At 49.7% G+C, this 11,681-nt stretch overlaps 1 protein-coding gene across 2 annotated transcripts; it reads left to right on the forward strand.

Moving 5' to 3' along the window:
• The first annotated feature begins 218 nt into the window (after positions 1-218).
• chchd1 (coiled-coil-helix-coiled-coil-helix domain containing 1) lies at positions 219-5,039 on the forward strand. Of its 2 annotated transcripts, XM_084471049.1 has the most exons (4): positions 219-498; positions 2,775-2,893; positions 4,291-4,395; positions 4,495-5,039. In XM_084471049.1, the coding sequence occupies exons 1-4, from the start codon at positions 360-362 to the stop codon at positions 4,498-4,500; spliced, it is 369 nt and encodes a 122-aa protein (XP_084327175.1). In that variant the 5' UTR covers positions 219-359; the 3' UTR covers positions 4,501-5,039. The 2 variants fall into 2 exon arrangements, with proteins under 2 accessions (XP_084327175.1, XP_084327174.1); XM_084471048.1 differs by having other exon boundaries at positions 4,291-5,039.
• The last annotated feature ends 6,642 nt before the right edge of the window (positions 5,040-11,681 follow it).

Genomic DNA, 11,681 nt, shown 5'->3' on the forward strand with positions numbered 1-11,681 from the left:
AAAATGAAAAAGGTTACCATGAGGTCTGACATTTTATATTATTTTACTAGTTTTTACTATTTTTACTGATGTACCTGAATTTACGGTTGCAATAATAATAGAGATTGATTAACAACATAAGAGGGGACAGAATTCACTTCACTCAAAGTGCGTCCTTCACGACACCGGACTTCACGACACTTCACTTCACAGTTCACCGTTCCTCTTTACGGCAGTAATGGCGGCGCCCGTCCTCCTATGACCAGAGGTGGCTTCGCTGGACACAAACAAACCTTGACTCTCCGATCACACATCATCGCAAAGAGACCAGCCGACCTCTCTCCGTATCCTCCCCCGGTACCGGGTGTTATACCGGGGCCATGGCCATGCAGAGCGGCCAGGCCTTCCAGGATAAGGTGGCCCGCATGCTGAGCAAGGAGCACGGGAAGGCGCTCCTCAAGCCCAACAAGCCGCTGGTCCTCAAGGACGAGGTGGCCAACAGGAAGATGAAGAAAGGAGGTAATATATGGATATACATGGGACTCAGGAGGTAGAGCGGGTTGGTTGGTGAACTGAAGGTCGCTGGTTCGATCCCCGGCTCCCCCAAGCTGAGTGTCGAGGTGCCCCTGAGCAAGGCTGGAAAAGCGCTGCATAAATGCAGTCCATTTACCATTTTAAAAAGTGTGTGTGTGTGTGTGTACATATGAATATGAATTGTAGGTTGGCAGATCTGTGATGCCAAAATGTTGACTGTCCATTATCTAGAATTAAGATCTAGACTTGTTGACAGTATTTGCTCCTTTATTGAACCGATACATGATGACCGTTGAGCTAGGCCAGTAGGTGTAAAGTATCAAAGTTTCCAGTGCAGTCTAGTCTGTTATCACTAAATAAGAGTGACATTTTATTTGGATCATGGATATCCAAACTGTGTAGGGTCTCATCACTGTAAAGATGTACAATGGTCTGCATCGTTTAGATTATAGCGTTCAGGTCACAGGTCACACCAATACACATAATCATATATTATAACCTATGATTAAGTATAACCTTTAAAAAAAACAGTCAAAGTCATAAGTGCCGGTGACCCGCAGTAATAACCAAACTCGTGAGTTCACAGTAATAACCTGTTCAGTGGGACTGAACTTAACATCTCAAAATTCGGAGGTGGTTTATTATAACCATGATGATATGTGTTATGGATGTTGTAAAGTGAAGCCCTTCATGGTCATAAATCTGTGACTGTGTATTTTGGTCACATAAATCCCTGCTTTGTGACAAGCAATGAATGGCTGTTTAACGTGCATAACTTGATTGTTGAGTATTGGTATTCATATTCGTAGATGCGTAGAGTATTTTTCTGATCCATTGCTTTTACTGAGCAGTAAAGACCCAGTAAGAACTTTGAGTGGTGATATCCATGGGCGACACATGGGTGAAATTAAACCCACACTACTCCCATGCAAGCCAGAATCATCAGTATGTCATACATATAAATAAAGATCACATAAATTAACTTTTCTCAAAGCAGTGCCTCCCCAAACGAAGAGATAAATCAAGGGGTGGAGAGGAGACATGAAAAGAGTGTGAGTGAGGAGGAGTTGTGTTCAGCTGTGGTAGCTCAGTGCTGCCCCCTGTGGTGAGCCCGATGTACTACCCCGGTCTACTCCCCTGGTGGGCGTTGTACAAACAGCCAACATGTGCCTGCGGTTCTGAGGGACGGTAAACCCTGCATTAACTAAACACCCCGTCAAAACCCAGGGCAGTTCTGGAACCGCGCGGCAGTTGACGTAAGCTTAGATCTGGTGTTTTTGCTGCTCCTACAAATACATTCCGTGCCAACGGCCATAAACCCATTCCAAGTTAACCGCCCGTGTCTCGCCCTCTCTTGTAAACGCGCGTCGCTGTTGGCAGCGTCTCCTCCGGTGAGTGCGTGAGGTTTCCTCTGCGCTCAGCGGGGTTGTTGTCTCAGTGAGTCAGAGCTGCGCTTCTGCACTCGTCCTACCTCCACGCTCCTCGCCGCAGGAATGTTGGGTTTTATCCACGAGGCGTTTTGACGTTTTACTTCGAGGCGAGTTGCTTCTGTCATGTTCGTTCCTCTGAAGGGTTCAGATCAAACGTCAATATATTTCCTCATTCTGTCTGACTTATTGAGACTATTCCTGCTATTGGCGTGGACTCACCACTACTACCATATGTACTACCATAGAGAGGAGTACATGCATACTGGCAAAGAACAATGAGACACTAATGAATAAGATGTGCTAATCACAACTCACTCTTAAATTTAGGAGATTTATAAGACAAACGTTCACACACACATTCATGGCGGTGTCAACAATGCAAGGCGACAGCCAGCTCGTCAGGAGCAGTCAGGGTGAGGTGTCTTGCTCAGGGACACTTAGCTAGGAGGAGCCGGGGATCGAACTGGCAACCTTCCGGTTAACAGCCAACCCGCTCTACCTCCTGAGCCAAGCGTCCACTCTTCCCTTTCCCTCTAATCTACTCTGCAAGGAATAAGACGTTATAAAAAAAAAATTCTCCCGTTCTATTGTTGAATATAGTTGTTAATTAGATTGCCTGAAGGTGTATTATCTGTGGTGTTGACTTGGCTTCTGTCCCACACAGCTGTCAGTGAGATGGATTCCTTTAATCAACTTAGCCATGCGACATCTCACGTCATTTCAGAAACCTCGTCACTTTAGAAACAAGTTCATGTGACTTCCTGTCCTCCTTCCCTTCCGCTGAGCGACACGGTGAACCCTGACCTTTTTTTTTCTCCCTCTGACCTCCAGAGGCCACGTGCATCACGGAGATGACCACCATGATGGCGTGCTGGAAGCAGAACAACTTTGTGGACACGCTGTGCTCCACCGAGATGAGGACCTTCTACACGTGTGTGGAGAAAGCCCAGGTATGGACGTCTGCGTGTTCCTGTGTCACCCCCCTCTCTCTCCCCAGGTCAGGGAGACAGAGGGCCATCTCTGCTTCATCTAGAACTAGAGTTGTTCCGAAAGTCGGAATGGAAAACGTGTCATCATCTCCGACCTAACGTGTGTTCGAGCTACCACGTTGGAAAAACATGGATTTTCAGAATTAACTAGAAGAAAACTGAACCCTTCAATAAGAACAAGTGCTGTTAGTAGTTACAATGCTAGCTGACGTATTGGTGTATATACTCATAGTATCCGCTGATACTAAAGTTCAGGAATCTGAATCGTATCGGGAAGTAAAAAATCGGAACATCTCTATCTAGGACCAGTTGAGGACAGGCATGCTTGCACAACACCTCATCTTCCCATTATAAAGATCACCAGGTGACAGTTAGTGGAAAGTACAGACATAGAGAGAGCCCCATGGAGGTCTGTGGCCTCTATGCAGGCGAAATGAGAGCTAGCTGCTGTGGTCTTCGTCTGACATGTTATGGGTTTGGGGGGGCGGCTAATTAGGATAAACAACATAATCTCAGTCGTTTCCTGGTCAAGGAGGAGTCACAACAAAACTCCCGCTCTCTCTCTCTTTATATATATATATGTCTCTCTACAACTCGTTCCAGTGCACTGTTTCCTGCAGGTTTGGCTAATGCCTCCATTAGGCTACCTCCGCCAGTGTGTTTCTATTGTTAGCTGTAGTGATGGAGTTGTTATGATAACGGTGATGTTGTTATTGTTAGTGAGGAAGAAATGTCAATCGGTTGATTGGTTTCTCTGTCTCATCTGTGATTGGCTGATGCGATTTGTTCCTGTGGATTTCATTGGGTGGTCAGGATTCAAACGCAAGCAGTGGGGTCATCGATCCATGCGCCCGGGGCCCTCTATGTGGTGACCTTGACCTCAGACTGTCAGACAAGGCTCGGCAGGATTCACATCCACACGACTTTCAGTTTGAGACTTCAGGCAGGAAAAGGACAGGACGTGCAGAGAACGAGGGAAATGTGTTCCTTGGGTGCTGCTCGCAGCTGCTGGACTGTGAGAGTCCAAAGTTTGAAGTCCATCCGTACTGAGTACAGTACACTCTGATTATTTATTTACTGTGTGTTCTATGAACTAAACATTAGTATTCTGTATTCAGGCTCTTAGGTAAGCCGTCTAGCATCTCCTTACATTTACATTCAGGGCATTTAGCAGACACTTTTATCCAAAGCGACTTACAATAAGTACATTTGTCAACTCTTTGCTGTCTGTTGTATTGTATTAATTTTCTGTTTAGCACCTTGGGAGGGTCCTATATGATGGTGCTGAATTAAAAACCCTGGACTCCAGAATTAATGAATGAATATATAAATGAATGAACGTGAACTCTGTGTTGCAGCTGGACTCAAAGGCCAAGGCCTCAGAGAGCAAGATGCAAGGGGGCCGCCTGCCGCCCAAACAGGCCTCCGCCCTGCTCCGTCGGTACCCCAACCGCCGCACCGAGGTGTAGTTACACCACCCACCTCCGGAGGCGCCCCCAACCACCGCATCAAGGTGTAGTTACACCACCCACCTGCGGAGGCACCCCAACCACCGCACCAAGGTGTAGTTACACTCCCCTGCTCAGGAGGTACCATCACACAGAGGTGTAGCTGCTCCACCCTCCTCAAGAGACGCCCCTACCACCACACAGAGGTCTAGGTGCACCACCCTACTCCGGAGATACCCCAACACCAAGGTGGAGCAGCTACACCCTCCTCAAGAGACGCCCCAACCACCGCACAGAGGTGAAGCCGCTCAGACTGGTCAATGATTCATGTCTGTGATGGAAACTTCCTTCCAAGGAATCCTGGATTCTAATTGGACATCGCCCTTGTCACTATCCAGAGGCCCCACAGGTGATTGGCTGAGAGGCTGTGATGACTCCTGATAATCCAATCGACCAACTGACTCTGAATCAATTGATGTTGAACTTTTATGAAGAAGACAGAAGTGACCATTCATCAACTCACTCTAAAACCTTCTCCATTTATCGTGTATGAAGTGGCCTCGGCCACTCGAAACAGGAAATAAACTAAATGTTAATCCCAGCGTTGATCTAGTATGTATTTATGTCTTCCTTGTCCAATAAAGTATCCATCAGTAGTTCTTTAGAATGTGTGTCATGGTGGCTTACCACAGTCCATTCTACTCTATAGTTACTATTGAGTCAAATTTAAAACTATAAATAGTAAAATGGATATTTTGGGGTATATATATATACTCCTGTGTTTATGAGCTCTGGTAAAAACAAAACAAGTGCTTGTTTGGTATTTTGTAGCGTTAAGCGATGAGTGTGATGGGTTTGGAGGGCTGGTGCGGAGGAAGGGTTCAGAGATACAGTTGGTTGACCGGTAGAGTTAATTTAATTTCGACGGGTTACTATGCACCAATCTCTCGGTTATCTTCACCATCAAACAGTGGCTGGATCATTTCTAAACGGCTACTCCTCGTATCCGTGTAACGTGACCCTCCGGCCCGATCCCACCGGGGTCCTGATAGAGGGCCCTGAGCCAGGGCCTTCTAGTTGGTTAATTTCATTTCATCAGACGATATCAGCTGTGTGGATGACGAGAGCCTCCTGGATCCCTTCTGCTGACAGGAAGTCTTCTGCGGTCTGTACGTACTCTCTATTCTATTGACCGTTTAGGACGCTGTAATCTAGAGATGTTCCGATACCATGTATTTCCTTCCAGATACCGATTCCTGAACTTGAGTATCGCCCGATACTGAGTATATACCGATACAGCATCTAGCATTGTAACGACTAACAGCACTTGTTCTTATTGAAGGGTTGGATGACGATGACGGCGATGTATAGTCGGTTCACTTACTGTCGACATTTTTTTTCTCTAGATCATTTACTTTTATAATCTATAATTATAATAATGCATTTGTAGTCTTCTAGTTAAGTGTGAGCATCCATGTTTTTCCGACTTGGTAGCTTGAACGCACGTAGGTCGGAGATGACGCGTTTCCCATTCCGGCTTTCCACCTCCGACCGTTAACGAACGCAGCATATCACCGTAGTGTTTAATGTTCTCAGCCTGTGTAGTACATTAGCTAGTCATGTGATGGTATCGGATTGACGCAGAGACTTGCGAACTCGGAACATCTCTACTTTCGTCAAAGTGACGTATAGTGAATTGGCGTGGCCCTGGGGAGTTCATTCTTCTGTTTTTAGAACATGAAGATTGTCAAACTCTACCCGTCTCACTCTGACATTGTTATTTCCTTAAGATACTTTTGATTAAGCTTTGTTAGTTTTGATTATACTTTGTTTAAGCAGTGAGGCCTTTTCTGAAGTACCCTGACCTTTCTGGTAGCCCGGTCACTCCTCCACAGCTGTGACGCCCGCTGTGTCTGAGCGTGGTGCTCTACGGGAGCAGAGGGGGTTGTTTAGTCTGCCGGTCAGGAAGGATGTTGTCCGTCCGGAGGTCAGGAGAACGTCAGCCCGGGCTTCTCCCTCCTCGTCTGGCCGGACCTCATTAGACCTCCCAGCTGCGTGGACCGGACCCCCGGCCCGCTCCAGCCCGTCTCTCAGCGGACCCTCCTCACCCCTCCTCTAGTTGGGGGGGGGGGGGGGGGGGGGGTCAGATGGGCGAAGGTTATCAGAAACACAGCCCCCCACCCCCCCACCTCCTTCATCTGGAGGGGAGCTGGGCCATGGCGGGCCATGTTGTCGCGTTACGACTAAAGTGTTCCGGTGTTTAGCGTTTACCAGCGGCTCGTATCCAACGCCGCTGACGGTGAATTGATGCTGCATGTCGTGGTGGAGGAGGGGGAGGTCAGGGGGCATGTGGAGGAGGGGGGGGGGGGGGGGGGGGGGGGTGTCAGGGGGCATGTGGAGGAGGGGGGGTCAGGGGGCATGTCGCTCTACGATGCCCACAGGTAGTTCATGTCTCACTTGTTCAGAGTTCACCTAGACTCTGCATAGCCTCCCCCCTTACCCCCCCCCCCCCCTCCTACCACTTGTTGTATGTTGTACTTCCTGGCACTTAAAAGTAGTACTTAGCATTGTGTAGCATCTTATTCTATCCTTTGTTGTATACTGGTAACGGGTTAACCTAGTGATTGTTAGTGCTTGGCACTTGGTTCTATATGAACATCCTTACTGTACCCACAGAGATATATTGTTTCTTTCTTCTGACAAAAGTGTCCTTAGTCCTCAGCTTGTGTTAGATGGACCAGACCAGCAGGCTCCTCTTTAGGATGCTATGGTGTCATGAGTATGGCCTGTATAGCCCTTTGAGACTCTGAATGGAGCACCACACACATACAACTGACTTGAAATATTTTAAATATTTCCAATAGAGAGAAAGCAGTGGAAACAGTGAACCACAGAAAGACTCCTGATGTTAATACATTATTGACAAAAAGGACCTTTGTGCGATGGCTGAATATATAATAGCTAAGTGTGGGAGAGCGTGCGTGTTTCCACTCTGAATTGCGCGCATCGCGTCATACGTTGCTATCCTGACGTCCAGAATGTCCAGGGTTCGACCCCGGCAGACCCCGGGCTCGGAGCATGGCGGGTGGCGAGTGCATGGTGGAAATATCGCGCGCCATTTCCGCGGCTGACCCGCCTGACCCGCACCTCGTAAACGCGCGGTTCCTCGGACACGTCTTGTGTCCGCGGGAGGAGAAAAATGCGTCTATATTTACTTAGACTAACACCTTCCGAAATACTGGACCCCGGACGCCAGGATAGGCGCGGTGGCCGGCGCGGTTCCTGGCGTGGCAGGGGCCCCTGATGCCTTTCCTATTCGGGTAGGGGCCCCGTCGTCTGATGCCTTATGACGAAAGGCTGCTAGGAATTCTCAGCTGTGCCGCTGGGCTCTGGGTCCAAAGTACTCCTTCTCTGGTCTGGATCGCAGTTCAGTCCCAGTCCTCCGCTGCTTCACCCCAGTCCTCCTCGTTCTCTGCAGAGATTACATCACCGTCTCTGTGATGTTGGGCCCAGACAGGTTGCCAAGAAAAACAAGCCGATGCCTCTGAACTTGCTCATTAACAGCCCTGCCTTAAAGCCTTATCAGCAGGGGAAAAGATAACAAAGCTTTCGCACCGGCTGGGTCTCAAGTCTCAAGGCGAAGCCTTAATGACGACTTTTGAACCAGATCTGTCTTGATTGAGCGTGTTTGTTGTTTCTGGGGGTCTGAGGGCGTGGCCTCGTGCGGGACTTGTCCTTACGTCCGGTTCACCCGTTTGATTGACAGGGGAGGAATCTGTTTTCGGTTCCCACCACTGACAGATCCGGTCCAGGTCCGACACAGCGGGGGATCTCACACGGTCCTGGTCCTACACAGCGGACCAGCGTCGCGCGCCTTCTAACCCAGAGTGGCGGTTCTCTGCGCTTTTACGCACGGTGATCAGTGAGCGATCGGGGAGGATTTAGTGGCTCTTGGAGGACCCCTCGTCCCGCTTCCCGTCTCTAAACGTCATTACACCGTATGAGAGGTGTGTTCGCCTAGTGGAAGCTTCGTGTTTATTTGGATCCCTCCTTATAGCGCGCGTGTGTGCGCGCTATAAACACCGCCCTCAAACGCATCCCGGTTGTGAGCGCGCGTGTGTGTGTGTGTGTGTGTGTGTGTGTGTGTGTGTGTGTGTGTGAGAGAGAGTGTGTGTGTCTCTCTGTGTATCTGGGAGCAGACCATAAACTCTCTCCTCGGGGCTGCGGCGGGCTCCTCTTACCCTCGGAGACCCGGGTAACCATGACTCTGATCCCTCCAACTTTATGAGCTTGAACCCGCGGCGGGATTAAAACGCGTTCTGCGCGTGACGCCATGAGGAGACGACAGACGACGCGGACCTTACACGCGCTCCACTAACTCGACCCCGGACCCCTGCGATGGACGAGGCGTGCTCCCCGGGAGACCAGCCCTGACCCACCCGGGAAGCTGACCCCTCCACCGGGAGACCACGGACATGGAGGAACCGGGACCCGGGTTCAACCCGCCGCGGTGGCAGCTGCGGCTGCAGAGTTTCCTCGCGTGCTGCTGTCTGCTGCGCGCGGTCACCGGAAAGGTAAGGAATGTGGACTTTAGCGATTTGGCACCGGGGAAGCTCGCGATGAGGACTTTACAGTCCCGTGCGTTTATAAAGGACACCGTGGCCGGTACCCGGGAGCGCTGTGTGACGTTGAGATCACGAACCCCCCGGTTAACGGGGGTAACACTCTGAGCCATGTTGAGTGTGAGGAGAGCCCTCATTCCGGTCAGGAGTGTTGGAACGCACCCTGCTCACAGCCGGGTTGTGTGTCGTTCTTGTTTCGGTGTCGTTGGTGAATCTGAGTCCGGTTACCGTGTTTATTACCGCACGTTCAGGTCGTTTCCTGCAGGAACCCCACAGCCCGGTGCGATCTGATTACTGACACCACCGGGACAGCCGTGGGGAGCATATAGTCGGTCGTTATTGCATGCGTTCATTCACCTTTGGTTCAACTGATTCCATTGCATTTGGTAGAAAATAGGCGACTTTGTATTAATCAGGCCAATTCGACTTTCCAATTAAAGAGTTTAAAGGTAAATTGAAATGTGTGAAATTCGAATATTTGATCCCCAAACACGTCGCCGGTGATGCGGTTGTAGGGTGACGCGTCTCGGACCCTCTCCCGGGATGGCTCCTGCGTGTCTCTGGAGGAGGAGTGGGGGGGGGGGGGGGGGGGGGTTGTCCGTCTCGTGAGAATACGGGCTGCTGCTGTTCAAATGCAGCCCCCCCCCCTCTGGGCTTGTCTCGCATCCTGACACGCAGCGGTTATTACCCAGCCCAAAGCGGTTAAAACGCTTTAACTTTAACGGTGTGTCTTCCTCTTCCATGCATGCTTTTTTCCCCACGCATGCATAGTTGCACGCACATGGGGGGAAAAGTGCATGTGATCGCGCGTTCCGTGCACGCACGCACGCGCACGCATGCATGGAATGCACACTGTCGACTGCAGCCCGCATCGCTTCGTTAAAAACCTCCGTCGCGGCAGGGGGGTCATGGCGCGTTCGCGATTCATTATCTGCGCAGTGCTCCGGCTCTGGACCGGGAGCAGATCGACGGACCCCGCTGACACACCGCCACACAGACGGACAGATCGATTCTGTTTTAGGAGAGGCCGCCCTCCATTGAAGCCAGCCGGCCATATTGATTGGACAGTTAATTAGTGGAGCCCGCAATTAAACCATTAAAAGGATTCTGGCCACTGAGGCCGGAAGCCTATTGAAGTGTTGAATGGTTCAACTGGCCTATAAAAGCACATCAGAAGAGCCGACCGGTATCACAGCCCACGGAGAGCGCTAACCGATCACGCTATAGTCTTCAAACCCCCTGCTGTGTTTCCATGACCTCAGGGTTTGCGTGGTGGAGATGGTCTGCGTTAGACACGCTGCGTCTCTCCCTCTACTGTCTGGTGGCGGTGCGGGACGGATGTGGGCGGGGTGGAAATGAGAAGCAGAGGGAGAGGAAGCATGGATCAGACATGGATGAGTGATGAATGAGTGATGATACGTAGAATGTAACTCTTCAGGTCTTGGTTCCCTGTAGTGTTGGAATTGTCAAAGACAAAGAATATATATATATATATATATGGTGATAGTTGTTCCATAGAATCTCTAAGTCTTTATCAGTTTATCAATCCCTTTTAAATGTACAAAACACTGCAAAACCTATATATGATGTAATGTAATAGTCAGAATTCATGAGTGACTATAGAGTTGTATGGCATCGGGTTACATAATGAGGTGAGAGGGGTTGGGTCTTCTGCCACACTACCGGTGTGACAGTGAGGGGTGTGACAGTCACAGTGGGGTGTGTGACAGTGAGGGGTGTGGCAGTCACAGTGTGGGGTGTGACAGTGTGGGGTGTGGTCGTCTGTGTCCTGGAGCTCTGATCACTCTGTCCTCTCCCAGGTCGCTCAGGATGGATACTCAGACACGCTGCAGAACGCAGGTAAACACCAAGACACTCTCACTGTGTACACCTGATCAAATCCTTCATATGGGACTCTCTCTCCCTCTCTCTCGCTCTCTCTCTCTCTCTCTCTCTCGCTCTCGCTCTCGCTCTCTCTCTCTCCGACCGGTTTATCCAAAGTGACTTAAGATTGAGGTTGAGAACAGTGAAGGCATACAATCGATAAAAAGTTTCTACAACAGCAGCTGGACAGAGAGCAGAGTCTGTGTTTAAATGGAAGGACCCAGATACACAAAGCAGAAAGGTCTGCTCAAATTCCATCCTCCATCCTTTCTTTTTTAAAATCTTGAACAACATCAGCCCTCTTCCAGCCTCTTCCTCCTCCTCCTTTCTCCTCTTCCTCCACCTCCTCCGAAACCTCCTCTTCCTCCTCCTCCACCTTCCTCTTCCTCCTCTTCCTCCTCCTCCTTCCTCCTCTTCCTCCTCCTCCTCCACCTCCTCCTTCCTCCTCTTCCTCCTCCTCCTCCACCTCCTCCTTCCTCCTCCTCCTCCACCTCCTCCTTCCTCCTCCTCCGAACCTCCTCTTCCTCTTCCTCCAAACCTCCTCCTCTTCCTCCAAACCTCCTCCTCATCCTCCTAAAGCAGGGGTTCTCAAAGTTTTGACAGCTGAGGGCCAATTTAAGAACCCAAAATTTGACTGAGGGCTGCCAAATGAAAAAAAAAAAAAACAGAAAAAAATCCCATTTGTAATCATCTTAATGACCAGGTTGCATCTCTACAGTTACATGTATTGGTCCGCATCCAGTATAAACACATTTTAAATAACAAATTAGGCAAAACCTGGCACAACTTTAGAAA

Source organism: Micromesistius poutassou (assembly GCF_964030765.1).
Source record: "Micromesistius poutassou genome assembly, chromosome: 7".
Taxonomy (NCBI): domain Eukaryota; kingdom Metazoa; phylum Chordata; class Actinopteri; order Gadiformes; family Gadidae; genus Micromesistius; species Micromesistius poutassou.

What these genes read in the sequence shown, in the direction of transcription:
- chchd1 (XM_084471048.1), top strand. Translation starts at nt 360, where the DNA reads ATGGCCATGCAGAGCGGCCAGGCCTTCCAGGATAAGGTGGCCCGCATG. An exon ending in CAGGAAGATGAAGAAAGGAG is followed by an intron (nt 499 to 2,774) that starts GTAATATATGGA and finishes TCTGACCTCCAG; the next exon opens with AGGCCACGTGCATCACGGAG. An exon ending in CGTGTGTGGAGAAAGCCCAG is followed by an intron (nt 2,894 to 4,290) that starts GTATGGACGTCT and finishes TCTGTGTTGCAG; the next exon opens with CTGGACTCAAAGGCCAAGGC.